Below are 19467 nucleotides of genomic sequence, written 5' to 3' on the forward strand. Positions count from 1 at the left end.
ATCAAATTATACACGCACGGATTTTAAATTTACAATTTAAATTCATTTTACGAATTTATATGTTACAATATGGATTAAACGCCGCGACGTACAAAATCTTCTTTTTTTATTTGCATACATTCAAACTTCGCAGTGGTTTAGAAACAAAGCGTTTTTTAATAATATCTATATTAGACGTATTTTTTGGTGTTTTTTTTTTTCTTTTTGTTTCTGTTCTTTCACATTCCCTTCGAAATGTGAATACGTGCCATATTTGGAACTTTATTTTTTACGATATCTTAAAATTTGAAGTTAAACATATCCACTGATCATATCAGATAATGAAACTTAATTATTAATATATCTAAATTGAGACAAATCCTTCTGTTACGTACACATTCTACTGATTATGAGATATATATTTATATGATGAATTGATTTCAATATGTCGCAGATAAAATTCTTTTCTCTTTCAACTATATAAGCATAAACTTTGTGCAAAATATAATACCACATATTTTTTTTCTTCTCACATTGTACTATTACTTCAAATTGTACATTTTATCTAAATATCATTTCAGCCTCGGATAACAGCGATATAACTTTATAAAATAAGTTAGATCATAGAAAGAATAATTTAATCTGCTTTTATAGATAATCCAACAACGTTTGAATTAAAAAGAAAAGTTGTTCTCTTAAGTTTCACTTACGTATTCCTATTGTGATTATATTATATAATATATTACTGTCTTCAAAACAAAACTGATTCTATACAATGGATACATACAACATTATTTTTAATTACATATTCAGTTATATATTAATAGGACTCAGAATAGATGTGTTCATTTATACAAGATATCTGATTTCATGAATTATCTAATCCAAAGTTCACAAAAAGTGTATCTTCCCTAAAAAACAATAAATATTATAAACTTCTAATAAATGAATGTCCAAATGTGAATAGGTTTTTCACAATTATTGTGTATACTCTGAAAACAACAATGACAATAAGTATAGTTGGAAGATTTCATTTGCATGAAATTTTCTAAGTGAAATGTACATATGGAAGATTCAATATTTTGAACATACTTATGTCAAATTTTTTAAAGAAGTCTAATGAATCTTGCTATAATTCCACTAAATAAATAAATGAAAAAAAAAAAATAAATAAAAAAGAAGATAATGTGCATATACTCGGACAATTATGACTTTATATTTCCATACATCATGAAATCTTCTGCAAGTATTTATCTTTGTAAAAAGATCGAGCACAGTTATAAAACTGTTCCGACTGTAAGATCTTTGTTTTATTAAACGTAATCCGACTTATTGAATAAAAATTAGTTAATGCATTACATGTCGATAATCTCGATCTTCTTGTATTTAATCTAAATCTAACCTAACAGAATTTAAGGTGCCTGTATGCAACTTAGATGTTTTTAACTTCCTGTAGGACGTGAGAAGGTCTTCCATCGTTATAGGACGTACGGCATCGTGAAATTCTTCGTCGTCTGTACTAGTACTTGCACTTGTTTCGCCTATATCTCTACAAATTTAAAGATAAAAATTTCAAATATTTTTCTCAATATTTCCCCCATAACAAAACATTTTTTTTTTGTTATATTCTCTGATATTTACTGTGCATGTGTTCGTAGATAATCTCTAACACGATATACAGATGCATTTCTACACAGTTCTTGCAAATCCGAGCCAGAAAAACCTTCCGTCATTTTAGCAATCTTTTTAATATCTACATTGTCTGCAATTGGTTCATGCTGCAATATTAACTTTAGGACTTGTATTCTCTGTTCTTCATTCTATAATAATGAAATATATGATGTAGAAAGTAAAAAAATATCAAAAGACAATGATATATAATTTGTGTATTACAGGTAATCCTATATAAAAAGTAGCAGGCATACGCCTTAGAATAGCTCTGTCTAAATCTTGGGGTCTGTTTGTTGCTCCCATTACGATCACGGTACAAGATGGATCGGTTATTAGACCATCCCACATTGACATAAATTGTGCTTTCATCATAGCCGTTGCCTCATGATCTTGCGAATTGCGTGCTCTCAAAAAGGAATCTGATGGAGTCGAAGATAATGAAATATAGATAATACAGCCAAGTAAGAAACTATCGCACAATAACAAAAAATTGTATTGTTCATTCAATTAACCTATTTCATCTATAAAGATGATGCACGGTTGAAGTTTTACAGCCAATGAAAATACAGCAGCAGTCAATTTTTGACTCTCGCCATACCATTTATCAGTAAGAATGCTAACATCCAAATTAATAAAACGAGTTTTAGTTTCCTTGGCAGTAGCTTTTGCAATCATAGTTTTGCCGCAACCTGGTGGCCCATGTAACAATACACCCTGAATGAAAGACAAAGGTTTATAAGATGTAACTTACAGTTTGCTGATACGGCAAATTATTTTTACAAACCTTTGGAGCTTGCGTTAATTGAGAATTTAAAAAAAGTTCTTTCTTTTGTATAGGCAGTATAACTGTCTCTTTAAGTTCTTGGATTACGTGTTCCAATCCAGCTATATTCTCCCATGATACTTTGATATCTTGTGGATCAACTAAATGACTAGCGATTACAATTTCATAATCTGTTAATTGGTCCATATCAACGGACAATATAACACCATCTGATTTCGCAAGTTTACGTAATTGTTCTCGAGTCTAAATAATAATTGAAAATAATATAGATTTTTATAGATATTATTTCTCATAGATTTCTATTAGATTCTTATATCACCCGATGATATAGGTTAGATTCATCTTCTTATACAAAAAATGAATGTAATGAGTTAGAAAATATTTTCCTCGTGTAGATCTATAGAAAATAGAAAGCTCACCTTTTTTTTAGCTTTTTTCTTAGCCGCATTTGTAGGATCAAGTTGATGGACGAACCATTTCATCGTAAAAAATCCTACAGCAGTTACAAAGGAAAGCCTTGCAGCGAGTAACAAGATCTCATAACGAGAAAATCCGGGTCCGTCTGCTACATTCATTTTTATTACGTTCTAATATTGACCGAATTCACCTTAAAATTCTTTGAGACGATACGCAATACATTTAACCGCGTGTGTGAATTCTAACCTCTACAATCTTTCGTAAAAACACAATCGCTTAACACTCTTCGACTAGGTCGAATGAAAGGAACGATGGAATATCGAGAGAGGAAGGGAAAGAGAGGAAAAGAAGGAAAGGAAATGGATGAGCGAAAAGAAGGGAAGAACAGGAATTACGCGGTAAATTCTGCGTCATTCAAACGCTCTGATTTGTACTAAACTTACGGGAATTCTAACATAACGTCCAGAATTGCCAATCTAATACAATAATAACGAAATAAATCCTATTGGTCGTTCGTTCGGGTAATAACTAATTAACGAATCGTAAACGACAATAACATTCTTCTTTTGTTTAGTGATTTTTTTATTCCCCAGAGTTTACAGGATTGATCGTTTAACATTAAAAAGTTCATTTTATACGGAACGTTATAATAAATACGATCTTTTTTATCGTTCTTCTCTCTTTACGAACAAACGTTTGAGTGAAATGATTTCAAATAAAATCGAAGATATTCAAATCGTAGTACAATCTTGGATCGATGTATAATTAAACGGGATAAATAAGAAAGCAAATTTATCGCAATTTTGATTTCAGAGATTTCACGAAGATCGAAAGAATGATCTCCGATTGTTGGAACTTGTTCGTTTCGATCTGTTCGAAAAATAACTATCTTACCTGAGAATTCTCTATCGTAAGACGTGACGAAAAATCTTTCGATGTATCTACAAATTATAGGACGTCTATGGGAAAAGAAAAAAGAAAAAAATATGTTACAAGTTTATCTCAACATCGCTGTTAAGCACTTTGATTCTTACTACTAACGTTCTACTTTTCACAGATTAAAGGAGGTTCTTAAAGAAATGATTTACGAGCAACACACCCGGTGTGGTATTTAAACGACGAAGGATCCACCCTCCCCTCCTTTCGTATACCCTTTTCGTATACCACTGCTTCACTTCTGTGCCAGCCACGTTGAAAAGTGTTTTCCGCATTATGAAGATACGAGGTTATATTATTATTACGGACTTGCGAGCGGAGGCTCAAGCGCGCAACACTTTCCGCCTTGCGAGAGCTAATTAAGCGCGTCTTGATGTAATAACGACCTAAATGCAGATGGAGAGACTCTTATTCCTAAAATTAAGTGCACTAGGGTCGTCCAATGAAAATCACCGGATGGACCATACTTTAGCTTCATTTTCGTGCTCACTTCGAACTTTGCAAATGACTTAACGAATGTCGTAAGCACTCGTTCGTTCAAATGAAACGATTATAACGAGTTTCATTGGTCGTTTCATTTTCAAAATGATGTTTCATTCTAAAGAGTAATCGGCAATTCCAAGTCGACAGATACGACAGAGCACTTGTACGAGTAAAGTCAAATTCCAAAGTTGCAAATCGCTACGTCCGAGATGGTCGAAGCGGACGGTCTTAATTATAACGTCTCAAGTAACGAGGGTTGGCATGGGTCGCGACGTTAATATATGGGTAAGAGAACCTAAACACAGCCGTGCCATTGTACGTACCGCGGTGTTGGATCTGCCAAGGCATTAATAGTCTCACGTGACGTAATTAACTCGCGACCACCGAATTTCCGGCGTTATAACGTGATGTATATTGTGGCGAAGAGGGTGTGTTCTCTCTCTCTCTCTCTCTCTCTCTCCTTTCCTTCCTCCCCTCTCACCCTCTATCTCTCTCTTTGTTGTTTTGTTTCAGAAGATTCAGAATTCGTCGAGCGATTATGAATCAAGTAGGATTCGTATGGCCACCTGTCGCTTGGATACCGATAGACGTTGCAATCCAGGTTGATCCTAACGCTATACAACTACCGAAGACCTTTAAATCTTACCGATTACGCGCGTATACTTTACAAAATAGAAGAGTACAGAAAATGCGGTGAGTGATTTAAATATGTATTTTTATTTTTTTCTAATAAGATCACGATTTAATATCTGACATAAACATATCGCACAAAAAGCAGAAATTCTACGAACAAAGATTTTTTTCAGGCACATGCATATTTATTTTCTCTACTATAAATATATGTATGTATATACACATACGAGTTACACGAGATATACGGGCAGTAGTTATGTATTTACAGGCACGAGACAAGTGTTTCAAAAGATACCGATCGATATATATATATCCTTTTTGATTTTTAATGGCCACGTAATACGATTTTGGCTAGGAAACTACGATTTTAGTAACTCGTTCATCGCACAATTACGTCCATGATGTAACCTTAGGAAAAATAATTGCAACAGCTACAACGGGTGACGCAAGTATTTCGGATATTTCGAGGTAACTACGAGTTTACTAGCGCGATCAGCTGATCGAATTTTCACAGATCGATCTTATGCCGATCGTAGCTACTAATCCGTTTTGTACTAATTACGTGCTTTTGTCTCTCGATACTATTTATCAGGGACATTCATCTAGCTCGATCATCCTTCGATCAAATCGATTCTCTCTAAATAGAATGTGACTTCTCGATCGTCTTAGTTTATAAGTATTATTAAACTTAAATGACATCGATATGGACGGAAGTGTTTATTGTAAGAATAATTATTGCGAAATATTTCATATATGTATATGAAATTGTCACTGATAGAACTTAATCTTAGGTACGAACTAACGAAGAAGACATAGATTTTCCATCTATTTTATATCTAATCTTCCATTGATTTTATATCTATCTTTTTTCTAAATTTTTTATATAAAGATATAAAAATGAGATATATATATAAAAAATAATATGTATGTATGCACACACATATATATATATATATCTATATCTATATATATATATATATGTATTAATAATTCCTCCTCCAAAACAATTCGTTCTATATACGAGTAAATTTCTAATGGTCCTCTTATCAATCTAAAACATCTCTATACTTTTAAATAACATTACAATGGACAGATTCGTTGCTAATAAAATTTTGTTTGTTTTCTTTCAGTAGACGCGTACTCGAATTTATCTTGTAAAAAGGATCGAAAGAAGGACGCTTAATGTAACAAAGATCATTGTAGAAAGCGAAGAAAATGAGGATGCTCCGTTACAAGAATCTTCGGAGCAAGAACATTCTTGCCAATAAATTCCATTCTCGTAGACCCCCCAATTACAGACACCTGTAACTCCGGTACTGGAGACAGATGCACACCTTCGTATCACTTGCCGCCATCTACCGTTCCCTTTAAGAATGACAAATGAGTAAACATAAAGGCAAAACGTCGTAGACCAATAAAAATAATAGAGTAAAAACTAAAGTGAATTTGGTATGTAAACTAAACTTCGTTGAGCGCAGTAATTAAGTCTGTTTAATTAAAAAAATTAGAAGCATTTAATATGCAGCTTTGTTTATTTTAACGACAAGTTTACTGGCTCTGATAACTTTGATAGTAAACATGACGTTTGTATATTTTTTTCTCTAGGAAAAGAAGTTTATAAAACATTGAAATTGATCGAAGCACGTTTTAAGGAATATTAATCAAATCGAAGAAAAATCTATCGACGAAAAGTGAACACGTATGAACTCACATATGAAGCCACGAGGACTTTGCTGCGTCAACTTAACGCAAAACGTGCCAGGCGTATGAGATTCGTCGCTACTGCATTCCACCGGAATGTTCCTTTCCTTGTCGAATTTTCCATAAGCTCCACAAAGATCTTCATCTTTTTGATCGGTATCGCTGCTGCATTGGTAACATCGAATAGCTTCGCATCCTGATCGCAAAAAATAGTTTTCAATACACAACTCCTTTTATTTTTGTTTCAACGAAACGTTTTACGATTCAACAGGTCAAAACGTTTTTATCGATTCCTATAAAGTGTTCGTTACGCTTTAGTTGTATACGTACGTACTGTGCGTATTTCTCTTTTCACAAATTCTATCCTAATTATTTATTAATCGAGTCGATCGAAAGATTAGAATATATTTTTAAGCTCGTTCGAAAGTCTAACGCATTGATTATCTAATTAATTCCATAATTAAACAAATAGTATAATACGAAATATCGTTTTTAGATCAGGAAATTCGAAAGTAAAACACGTAGGGCGCTGCTGTTTCCCAAGATGGTTATGCCTCGGCATTCACGAACGGCCATTGTTCGTGAATAGCGTCACGATTCACTCACGATATTTGACTTCTGCGACGATTTTATTCTTACCTATCGTCACGAATAATAACAGCGTACAAATTGTGCTCACGATACTCTTATCGATCGCCATTTTGACGCCTCGCGACAAAGGATTTTTCGATTTCCTTGAAGAACGCGGTCGGCACGCTGCGACGATCGTGTATACACTGTACGTACCTGACGTCATTCATTGGGTGTTGGTTGGTGTGAGGAATGGCGATGACTGTAAACTCCCCTCCCCACTACTTGCGATGTCTCGTAGTAGCGAGTACGTATTCAGGCCCGTAGCTAGTAACATCGATGCCCTCGTCGATATAAACAATCATGTTTTCATGATTTTTTTTTTTAACGCAACGTACGTATTTATTTGTAACAATTTTACACGATGTATTTTGAGCGTATTAGAGCGTTTAATTTAATTATAAATATAGGAATATTTTCGATTGGAAAACAAAAAGGAAAAGACTGAAGAGATTTAATTTTATAATGAAAGTGATATATACGAAGTAAATGATATACAAAGAAGAAATTTGTACGTACATCGTGTAATACGTGTAAGAAAGAAGACTTAAGAACTATACTATTGGAATTTATGATAAAAGAAGATTGTATAAAAAATGAATAACGATGAAATATCAAACGTGAAGAAGATAGATTATCCCTGATGTTCCAGTTGAAGAGACTATTTCAGCAATGGGAACGTATTCGTCAAAGGGAAACTTTCCGAATTAAGATAAGAGAGACGAGGGAGATTTGCGAGTACGTGTCTGAAAGCGAAGAGTTCGTGTTACCTTAATAATCATCACGAGAGATTTGGAGAACGGAAGTGAAGCGGTAATAAGAGAGGACAAAAGGTACGACGTTATTACCGGCGGCAGTGAGTCGTGACTGGTCCCAAAGGATGTCTCCTTACAAGGCTAGACGGAACTGTAATTGTGTCTTATCTGTCTTGTGTTCGCCTTTCCGCATTAGCTTTCATCAAACGTCTCCAAAATAAAAATCTTATCTCGTAAATGGTTAAATAATTAAAGTTTATTTTTCCTTCTTTATTCGCGACTTTATTAAGATCAAAAAGCAAAGAAATCAAGGCTAAACTTGTTGACCGTGATTACAAAATCAAGGTCAAGTTAAATTTCCTGTTTATAGTCGATGTTCACTGATAGCGATCATGCCTTTCTGACTCCGAAAAGACAGGCTCGCTGGCACGATCGATAAATTATTCAAAACGACCCTCTATGATCTATGAAGGCGCCCTTAAGGCTGGCACCAACGATCTATCCTCCCTTCCTCTTGCCACTCCTTTCTCTCGTCCATTCGTTCCTCAACACATCCGCTCCTCTCTCGTTCCCTCTGCCATTTCCTCATCCCTCTGGCAGCAACATCACCCCGAGGGAATTCCTACTTTTCTGACAGCCGCCGCCGCATTTATCCCATCCAGCATTTTCAGACAAGCTTTCAAAGGAAGCCCAGAATCCAATAATTCCGATAACGGGAGACTCTCTTTCGTCTATACGGGGTGTCCGAATAATTACGTTCCTGTCCACGTGTCATCGCCAAGTTTCAGTAGAGAAGGCAATCGATTGAATCAAACTTGAATCTTCTTCACGTCTACTTCTTTTTCAAGGATAGTAGACGATCTTAACGTAAGTATGTATTAATATCTTTGCGTACGATGTAGCGATATTAATGAACGTAACAAATGTAAATGGGTATCGCTTTATAGGAACGGCTACTCTCGATGAAGATAATTACTCGTTCTTGGCCACCCAGTATCGGGCAAAAGTAAGCGACCCTTCGGCAAGGGCAGGAAGAAACGTGGCTCTACGCCAAATGGATCTGAAGGGCAACTGTCGCGAGATAAAAGATAACTCATCGAGACGTCGGTGTCCGTCGAGTCGATTTAAAACGATTTTATCGATGGACCAACCGCCGCACCTTTAACGTTAAATGAGTTATACGATCCTGGTCTAACGATGCAAAGGGTTCCCTTCTTCTCCCTTTTCCGACCTTCGAAAGTATATAGAGAAGATCTCCTCTGTCAAAGCTGTTATCGGAGATCCTTTCTTGTTGACTTCGATAGAAAGTAAAAGTCCAACGATAAAATAATTCGAAAATCGAATACGACTTATCGTAGAGATAATTTTTTAAAGAAACGAATTATTTCGCATACTCTGAATGTTTCCACGAATTAATTCCAATTCAATATGATTTGACACTTTGTAAGAACCAAAATAACTGGAATATCACGCGCGATTTCCCGCATAATGTAGATATCAGACAACGATACGGATTTACATCGAATGACGCACGTGTTCGTATGCGAAATAGCATTATTTCAAAATAGAGAATTCGTTAAATGTACCTACGTGTATTACTGACTCTTGGACGAATAAATCTACAGATTTGTTCAACAGATGTTTTCTTCTCTTGCTTTTTCCTCTCTCTCTCTCTATCTAACTTATATTTTATGTATTAAAGTTTCAATTATCTCTAAGAAAATGCAGTCGATGAAACGAATTTATGGTTCGAAGATACTTAAAGAAAAGACAACAAGAGGAAAATTCGAAGACATTACGCCCGGGAAGAAGATCGATAGAAGGTTTTCGGCCGAGAGAAGGAAGGGGTTTAATTTATTGGAAGTACTTGGCTCCGGCCGTTGGTCCTCGAAAATCCTTGAGGTGTCCTCGCCACTCGACGCGATTCTTATTTTAATTCGACTTTTTGTCATTAGCCTTTTACTTATTTGGCTGAAGGCCCGAGCTTGTCTGGTAGCTGCATAATGCTTTCTATTTCTCCTACCCCATCGTTCCTTTCGCTCTCTTCCCACGTTCTTTCTTCCTGTCGTCTTCTACTTCCGACGTCTATCTCATTAAAATGATTTCAGGTTGAAAAAGGTCTTTACGTAGCTCCTTCCTCTTCCACACTTTTCTCCCCCTTAAGTATATCTACAAGATACAAGCCCCACAATATTCAAGCATCAATAATTTGCAATCGCTTTTCTTCGAACTTTTATTAGACAAATTGGACGACGTTCAATCGCAAGGTTTTTAATAATATATTTCGTGGAAACAATTTACAAAGATACGTCCTTTCTTTTTCGTTTTCTTTATGTCTCCGAAAGATTTTTCTTTCTATCTCGAAAGCAAGGGAACGCGAGAGGAAGACAAAAAAAGAAGAAGAAGAAGAAGAAAAGATAAAGATGAACGGGGAAAAAAAGATTTGCTATCGTGGAAGTTACGAAGGGACAACGTTTTTCAATATATCGGCCTCTACGATAGGACCACCACGACGAACGTTAGGGCGCCGTTGACCGTACGAGGGGTGAGAAACGAAGAAAAATAATGCATCCGTCTGGTCGGGAACGAAGGCTCGTCGCCGTCGTTGGCTTTCCGTTCCTACAAAAGCTATGACGACGTAGCCCGCGGTCGTGTTGAATATTTCATAGAATAGCCACCATGGAAAACCACAGTGTTCAAGCACCCTCTCTCTATCTCTAAACCTCCTCCCTCCCCCTCTCGACAGCCATCCCTTCTTTGCACGTTCGCATAACGCACGGACGTTCGCGACTGCGTGAACGTTTGCGGGTGAACTAATGCAAGGTAGTATGTATAGAGGAGAAAGAGAGAGAGGGAAAGAGAGAGAGAGAGAGAGAGAGTAGGAGAATGAGGAAATGAGAATGAGAGAGAGATGAACGACGAGCAACGCCCACTGGTAACGGAACCGAAGTAGCTGTCCGGGAATTTACAATTCCCCGAGGGAATCGGCCGTGTGAATTTTGGAAAATTCTATCGCTGACCGTTGCAGAAACGTGTCTCGATGAACGTACAATTGCAGACAGAAATAATGTATGATAGCGCAAGGCTTCTCAATTAATTTTCCTTTTTTTATTAATTTATACAAGTAGAAGGAATATGAAATATTTGTCATCAAAACGTCGACACTTTACCCTTAATTAAACGCGAACTTCGTTTTTTCTAGACGGCGTTTGTTCTTTTCTTTTCTTTTTCTTCTTTTCTTTTTTCTTCTTTATGGAAACCTTCGCCAATTACATTCTTACTTTTTTGTCGTGCTTCTGTGTGAGAAGCGTGATGCTTTTCGTTACGCAAACACCTGGCGTTTCAAGTCGCGATTGAATTTTTTATATCTGCACTAGCACAGCTAGCTTGAACTCTCACAAACAATCGTACTGCTTCCAATCAAATTTTTCATGAAATTCTACGGACTTTGCTCGTTCCTGTTGATTAAAGGATCCATTTGCGGGCTACGGAAATAGCTACATTTGCTATTCCGACGAGTTAGCTTTGCGTAAATTTTAAAAAAATTCCATCCGCCATCGTTAAGCTTTCCGTATTTACTGATTGTGTATTTGTATGCGGAAATGACTGAGATAAAACATGTGCTTTCGGTGTGTGCATACCTAAAATTGAATTTTTACAATAAGATTAAAGATAAAAGAATATCAGTGAGTTTGTCTGTTGACCCAATTATACCAAATTAAACTATAATAATCGGTTACACTATTGGTCAACTAAATCAATAACGATCTAACGAATCAATTGATCAAACGGTCTATGTACGTGTACGTGACAAAAATAAAATAATGATACGATCATCAGAGTTTCGTCGCATATCTTCCAATTCACCAAAGCTCTTCCTTCTTAAGACAATCCTGCTGTTCGCTATTTCCTACCCTCTACGAACATTTCCGTAATACACGTCCTTCGTCAACTATACTTGTTAATCCGAGAGTGAATCCCTTTGTCTCAAAATCTTGCATTTTCAAGTCAACTTGCTGCTTTCTGCATTATCCGACAGACTAATCCACGCGACGCACTAGGAACGAGTATTCGTAGGTTTTAAGCTCTTTCGTTGGGATGTTTTTATACTTGAGAGCAAAGGTCAGAGAAGGGGTATTGAAGTGGGAATGTAGAAAAGAGGATAGATATAACTAGTGGTCGGTGGTGGCTTAAAACTTGTACCATATTTCACAGAGAAAGAGTTACATGTAAGAATAAGCAGTCATATAGACGAAGTGCTAAAAGAACGGCAGAAGGAAGCTTGCCTAAGAATATTACATTTTTATCTAGTCTTTTTTACATTACTTTAAAAACAAGAAAAGACGAAGTAAATATCTTTTATATATACGTTGTTTTTTTAATACATATCTACGATTAGGTGACTTGAAATAAAAACCAACTAAGGTAATAAACTGTACAAGGATAACTTATAATTGATGTATCGTCATCAGTCGTCTACCCTGTATATCCCTCATATTTCTCACGCCAGATTACATCATGCCGGGACGTTCGTTTCGATACATGTTTTTTATCATCCCCAACCTTTAATACTCACGGAGAAAGATTAAGCGATTGTAAGTCGAAACCAGCTAACTTTTTTTCTTCTCTCTATATATATGTATATACAAAATATATATCATCTCGTATCTATCATTGCTTGTTAAGTTCCAATAAAAGTTTAAGAAGATCTTCCTCCTTTCGATTACACTTGCGAGTAATTTCTGTAGGATAATTTATACAAGATACTCTACTCATTCAATTGATCTATAAAACGAAAAAAGAAAGATGTAATTACAAAACTTATAACCTATATATTTTGAGGTTATATAATAAATAATATAAAAGTTCTGAATGTAATATAGCATATAAATTAATAATAAAATTTCAATAAACGTACGTATATATAGAATGTATATATAGATACAATATATAAATCTGATCTGCATATTTAACATATATACGCAATATATATTGAAATCTAATAGTACGATGGAAGATTATAAAATCTAGTCTAATACGATAGAGTATTAATACGCCATAAACGATTATATTCCTATAAAATACGATTATACGATTATATAATTATATTCCTATAAAAACGATTATAATCCTATAAAATAATATATATATATTATAATATAAATGCGAAGCTAGACGAAGAGAAATTAACGAAGCGAGAGCAGGTCTGAACTGGTCTGAAGAGGAAAGAGAACTGTGTAGCATGTTAGTAAAAACGAATGAGAAAACTCGTGACAAGGTCGATTGTTCTCGATCGTCCTTTGATTGTTTATATCTGTTTTTCTTAGTACTTTCTAAATTCTCCGAATATTACAATGTTTACATGTACGTATATTTATATGATAATAATAAAGTTTTAATACGCTCGAATGATTTCGTTTTATTGTTAGTAGGAGACTGGAATTTCGTAGACAAAAAATGTGTACAAAATATTCAGAGAGAGGAGAACTTTTAAGCTGTTACGTACAATATATGCTAACATTATCTTTCTCTTTCTATTAAGAGTCTCGCTGTATGTATATAAAAAGAGATAGACTTACGTGTACGTATGAGAGGTTACGTTAATATCATTTCTAGAGTACTACATATCTCAATTGTAAGTTTTCTGTACAGCTAAAAAATATTACATCGATATTAGTAGAGTATTGTGAATTAATTGTTGTGTTTGTATATACGTGTAGAACGTATCAATATTACTGTAAGAAAAATATCGGTATGTGTGTGTGTCTGTATTATACTCACATGTCCGTATGTATTTCTTAAGAAATTATATTTCGATCCAATTCTTGGAATTTATATATGTAGTTGTGTCCGAAAATACGCAGTTCCGGCTCGTACTTTTATTCCCTATGTACTATCTATGTACACTTTATGTATTACCACGCAATATCCATACATACATATATATATATATATATATATATATATATATATCATTCCTTTCTTCACGATTATAAAATATTATTCGATATGTATAGATCAAAAAACGACGAAGTATTGTTTCTCTTAAATACTTACAAGAGACATATATTCTTATTGTAAAGACGTACACGTAAATATATAAATCCTTCGAATTATCCGATTTAATAATTATTCGTTATTCCGTATGCGCGTAGTAATATATGGAACATAGGGATCATCATACACGCACGTGATCCAAGTGCGTATCTATTTAACGTTTCTATATCCCTAGAAAATATAATTATTTCGTTAAAAAATTATTCTCTACGTTTAGAATTCGAATTAATTACATTTCTTATTCGCATCATATTACCTACGTAATTTTATTATATTTTTTTATTGTTCTTAATTGAGATAATTAATATTTGAATTGGTTAGCGATGTACCCGCAGTGGCGCTTTGTACCCAAACTACGGGGTCTTGTTCTTTTCCTTGCTGGTGGTCTCCGCGCAATGTTCGACGTAGTGATAGGTGTACGTCGTGTTTCGTTGCTTCGTATAATTGCAGGTAATTAGCATATTTTTTTCTAACGTAGATCCTCTTCCAATATATCGATCGATAGCTGAACACGCGATTTTACAGAGGCCGCATTCTCAAGTCGAAATATTATCGTGTTTGAAAGATATTCGCGAAAATAAAATCGGCCTCTCGTGAGACCCCCAAGGATCTATTGCGTCGTACTTTGTCTTCAGTTTTCCACCTTTATTTTCACGAAATCGATACTTTTCTTTCTTTTCAACGATGTTTTAATCAATAATTTTGTGTTTATAGTTGTGATTGATCGATATTTTTTACTTAATTCGATTTTTATATACGATCATATATATATATATATAGTCTTATGGATATACTACATACACACGCACACACAGACAGGGAAAGAAAGAGAGAGAGAGAGACACACACACACACATGTTTAATCTTATCCCGACTAATATGAAATTTTGCATTTTTCAAGCGTATCATGAAGTAACCTAGCAGAAAATCGAATGGAGTGAATGTTAGTGCATCATTCTTCACGACAGCAGAATTCTCATCATCGAAAAGATCAACGATACATCCAGTAAGTCAATTTCTTTTTTAAATATTTATTAAATAATTATAGAAGAAGAAAAAACGTGTGCATATGAATCTATATAATACGATAAAAAATTTGTTCGATGAATATACGTGTGTATATGTAGATATATGTGTAAGAGAAACATTTATTACGAACTCGTCGTGTTACGCCGAGCTCGACGTTCGTGTGCATGGATGTATTATCCGTGTACAAAAATGAGCGAGTTTTTTTTTTATTGGTTAGTTTCGTATCGAGTTCTTGGAATCTATATAAGTAAGTCGTGCCTAAAAACATGTCATAATTTCATTCCCATCGCCTATGTACATTCCATATTACTTCTCCACGTACATACATATATATATATATATATGTATATATATCGTTTCTTCTTCTCGACAATCTCGAGCATCTCCGATCATGTCCGATTATTCTCGAATCATTATACGTTACTAAGATTATAAATAACGTATTATTCGATATATATATATATATATATATATATATATATATAGATAGATAAAAATTCGACGAATTATTATTTTTTCCATATAGTTAAAACAGAGATGTATACATGTATATAGAGATATACACGTAAATACATAAATCCTTCGAATTATCCGATTTAATAATTATTCGTTATTCCGCGCGTAGTAATATATGGAACATAGGGATCATCATACACGCACGTGATCCAAGTGCGTATCTATTTAACGTTTCTATATCTCTAGAAAATATAATTGTTTTATCAACAAATCATTCTCTACGTTTAGAATTCGAATTAATTACATTTCTTATTCGCGTCATATTACCTACGTATTTTTATTATATTTTTTTTATTGTTCTTAATCGAGCTAATTAATATTTGAATTGACTAGCGATGTCCTTGAACTACGGGGTCCACTTATCTTCCTTGTCATTGGTCTTGTCGCCATCTTCGATACGGTTACAAGTGCACACGGTGTTTCGTCGCTCCGCATAATTACAGGTAATTAGCAATTTTTTTCTAACGTACACACTCTTCCCATATATCGATCGATAGCTGAACGCACGATTTTTCAGAGGCCGCATTCGCGAGTTGAGAAACCATCGCGTTCAAAAGATATTCGTGAAAATAAAATCGATCTCTCGTGAGCCCCCCGGGGAACTATTGCATCATACTTTTTTTTTTTAGTTTTTCAGCTTTGTTTTCACAACATCGATACTTTTCTCTTTTTTTAACGATGCTCCGGTCAATAATTTTGCGTTTATAGTTGCGGATCGACGAATATCTTATATTAAATACGATTTTCATATACGAACATACACGTACACACATACATACACGTATGTACTCATACTCCTATGGATTTCTCTACACACATTACACACATTTTAATTTTACCTTGTATTAATATGGTCCTATACTTTCTAGATTTCCAAGAATTCAACGAGCTCGAATAATAATAATAATAATACAGTACAAATCGCCAGATTTATACGCGTCCTCCTCGTTGTATATATATATATATATATATAGGTATGTATGTCCTTTTGTAAAAACATTCAACAAGCTTAATATAGAGAGATAGGTAACATTGGGTATAAACATACGCATGAGTGTGTGTATTTCCAAGAAATTTTTCGGTCGAGAGTAAAACAAAAACATTCGAACGTCGAACTTTTTCAAGGTTACGGAATAATTCCTCATTTACATATCGTATTTCGACGAGTACAGATGTACGAAGAGGTAGATTATTTTCTTTTTAATTACGTATTTTATTAATAAATATTTTTATTTTAATCTCGTCGCGATTAATTTAATATTATAGGAAATTTAATATAAGGAATTTTTATATTTTTTAGTTTATTAATTATTATCACTATTGCTGCAATTATTGTTTTATTTTAGAAAATTTAGTAATTTTAGCTTGAGTTTGTATTTTTAGATACAAAGCAATCATTATCGATTGTATGATTGCATACTTTTAGTACATTTCAAAAATACTTAGTTTTTAATCGTTTGAATTTTCATAATTAAATTAAAAATTCAATTCGTAAGATATTCATTATGATTTATAATTTTAGATAACATATTCTCCAATGTGTTACCTTCTCAGATGATTTGTAGGAAATATTTTATTTTTTCTTGTTCTATAATCTCTTGTATGTTTCAGCTTTCCAGTTCTTATAAATAATTAGAATCAGTGTTTGTTCGTGTTGAATCAGTGTTTGTCGTGTTGAATCAGTGTTTGTTCGCGTTGAATCAGTGTTTGTTCGCATTGAATCAGTGTCTGTTCGTGTTGAATCAGTGTTGGTGCTATTTAGTGTTATATAAGTTGGTTAAATAAAATTAGATTGAATGCAAAATTGTGATGTAGAGTGAGTGTTAGTGCATATTATTCATCATGGGGCATATATATCATCATGGGGCAGGATGCTCATCGTGCGAAGGATCGACAAAGGCCGTGGTAAGTAAATTTCTTTTCAGACATATCTTCATTAATTTTAATCATTTTTTTCTTATATAACAATAATATTAATAATTGTATTTTTCTTTCAGTTGAAGTATAAGAAGAATCATTCATCATCATCCAGTCCTGGAGCAGGATGCTTATCGTGCAAAGGATCAACAAAGACTCCAGTAAGTAAATCTCTTTATTAAACGTTTCTTTAATAATTAAAAAAATCTTTTATTACAAAAATGATATTAATAATTTTTTTCTCTTTTTCAGATCGTCATTGCAATCGTGCGCGTGGCAATGGATGGAGTATTGTATCGTTTAAATAAAATAAAAATCGCGAATTAGAAGCACCGTTCGTCCGTTCATTTAAATTCGTTCGCGTTACGCGACTGAAATTTTAGAAATACAAATATTTCAATCGACTGCGAGCAATGTAGTCATTTATAGAGTTAGGGTTTGTTCGTATAAAGTATTATTTTAAACGGTCACACTGACTGTTCGCGTATTAGAGTCAGTGCATCATTGAAGATGATCTAGAAATTAATTTACTTCATCTATGGAAGATTATTGGTAAGTAAATTTATAAATTTCATATCTATTAATTTCATAATTGTTTTTTATTACAATAAATTTAATAAAAATTCGTTTATAATCTTTTTACAGATCATCATGATGACCATGCTTTATCAGTCCACGATGTCAATCCAATGATGTTGAGCTACTTCATTTTCAACTTACTTCGTTATCAACCTACATCGCGGACGAGTGTTTTGGAGCCGTCGTAGAACTTCTTAAGTAGTGAGCGGACAAATTTAAAGTCCCTCCAGTGCTCAATCATGCCGAGGACGAAAGGTCCGAATCGGCACGGGTTACTGGTTGTAATTTTTTAAATAAATTATTGACGAGCATGACCGCGAGTAATTCCTCTTTTGGATTTACCGGCGAGTGATGCATTTTAAATTGTTTATATATTTCCATTGTTTTTATCGATTGTACATGTTTGTTATTAGCTCAAGATAGGGTCTTCTTGTTTCGTCGATTTAATTAATTAATAAGTGTCATTAATAAGCACTTTTTTGTTCATGTTTAATCGCGATATTAGTGCATTCATTTATCCGATTTTGTTAAAAAAAGCATGTAATATGGTTTATGTTACATGTATTGTTTCGTATTTAATCTATTTGATAGCAATTTATTTCTGTATGTCGATATCAATGTACTAAAAAATGAACAAGAAGACAATCGCGACGGATAGATTCTGGAAAACAAGTGTTGAATCATGATTTTGTTTATTAATTAGTGCAGCCACTTGTTGGAAGGACTCATCCGAGGTATTTTGATTATTGATTACATAAAAAATTAAGTAAATATTCAAATCATTTTTGTTAATAAAAGAAAAGTCTCAATAGAGTCATTGCCTTTGAGAAGAAAAAAGTCGAGTAGAGTAATTGATAAAGAAAAAAAGTAAAGAGACTTGTAGAGTCATAGTCCGTAGGCCCTAGAATAAGTTAATCAATTTTTAGATCAGGATTTTCAGCTTCTAATAAACTAATTCCCGTTTCTCCCCCCCCATGTTTTCTGCGTTCTCATCTATGCGTGTACCCAGGTGTAACTCGTATAGGTGAGAAACAGTTAATATGGGTTTAGTTTTAAGTTCTCCCTTATTGGCGGCTGTCAACGAGTTAGTGGTTGCGCACGATGTACCTTGCACCTGTGTGCGCGTGTTAGGTGGTGGATTGTATATCGTTTCGCGATAACTTGTAAATAACTATGAACACTACTCTAATAACATATTATCGTTTATATCGTTTTGCATAGTAGAGTTATCACATATGATGTGGTGTGGAAATACTCGTATATTACTAGTATGTGTATATACTAGTATGTACTAGTATTTTTTGTTTTAGTTTTTTACGCAATAATCATTAGCCTTGACAGTCGATTACAGCAATTGGTACGTACCCCTTATTAGCTAAC

General features: G+C 34.1%; 2 protein-coding genes and 3 long non-coding RNA genes across 6 annotated transcripts; 3 read left to right on the plus strand and 2 right to left on the minus strand.

Annotated features, from left to right (window-relative positions):
- Positions 1 to 89: 89 nt before the first annotated feature.
- LOC127068171 (outer mitochondrial transmembrane helix translocase) lies at positions 90 to 3290 on the minus strand. Its single transcript, XM_051003974.1, has 6 exons — positions 2854 to 3290; positions 2435 to 2677; positions 2163 to 2364; positions 1873 to 2069; positions 1621 to 1799; positions 90 to 1528 (listed from the first exon to the last, which is right to left on the minus strand). Exons 1-6 carry the CDS (start codon positions 3007 to 3009, stop codon positions 1366 to 1368), a joined length of 1140 nt encoding a protein of 379 aa, XP_050859931.1. The 5' UTR covers positions 3010 to 3290; the 3' UTR covers positions 90 to 1365.
- Positions 3291 to 3482: 192 nt separating this feature from the next.
- Positions 3483 to 9621, plus strand: LOC127068186 (uncharacterized). 2 transcript variants are annotated; one of them, XR_007782866.1, is made up of 8 exons: positions 3483 to 3589; positions 3665 to 4963; positions 5077 to 5371; positions 6034 to 6352; positions 6509 to 6760; positions 7101 to 7568; positions 7645 to 8856; positions 8937 to 9621. It is a non-coding gene; the product is annotated as an uncharacterized LOC127068186 (long non-coding RNA). The 2 variants fall into 2 exon arrangements; XR_007782865.1 differs by lacking the exon at positions 3483 to 3589 and having other exon boundaries at positions 4551 to 4698; positions 4784 to 4963.
- Positions 4969 to 7400, minus strand: LOC127068178 (uncharacterized). The gene is made up of 3 exons (XM_051003988.1): positions 7244 to 7400; positions 6615 to 6800; positions 4969 to 6268 (listed from the first exon to the last, which is right to left on the minus strand). The coding sequence occupies exons 1-3, from the start codon at positions 7398 to 7400 to the stop codon at positions 6051 to 6053; spliced, it is 561 nt and encodes a 186-aa protein (XP_050859945.1). The 3' UTR covers positions 4969 to 6050.
- A 4811-nt stretch (positions 9622 to 14432) lies between the features above and the next one.
- On the plus strand, positions 14433 to 16842 carry LOC127068190 (uncharacterized). The gene is made up of 4 exons (XR_007782870.1): positions 14433 to 14496; positions 14948 to 15052; positions 15925 to 16034; positions 16461 to 16842. It is a non-coding gene; the product is annotated as an uncharacterized LOC127068190 (long non-coding RNA).
- Positions 16843 to 17137: 295 nt separating this feature from the next.
- Positions 17138 to 18502, plus strand: LOC127068188 (uncharacterized). Its single transcript, XR_007782868.1, has 4 exons — positions 17138 to 17496; positions 17589 to 17669; positions 17761 to 18060; positions 18154 to 18502. It is a non-coding gene; the product is annotated as an uncharacterized LOC127068188 (long non-coding RNA).
- The last annotated feature ends 965 nt before the right edge of the window (positions 18503 to 19467 follow it).

This window comes from Vespula vulgaris, chromosome 12 (genome assembly GCF_905475345.1).
Source record: "Vespula vulgaris chromosome 12, iyVesVulg1.1, whole genome shotgun sequence".
Lineage (NCBI taxonomy): Eukaryota > Metazoa > Arthropoda > Insecta > Hymenoptera > Vespidae > Vespula > Vespula vulgaris.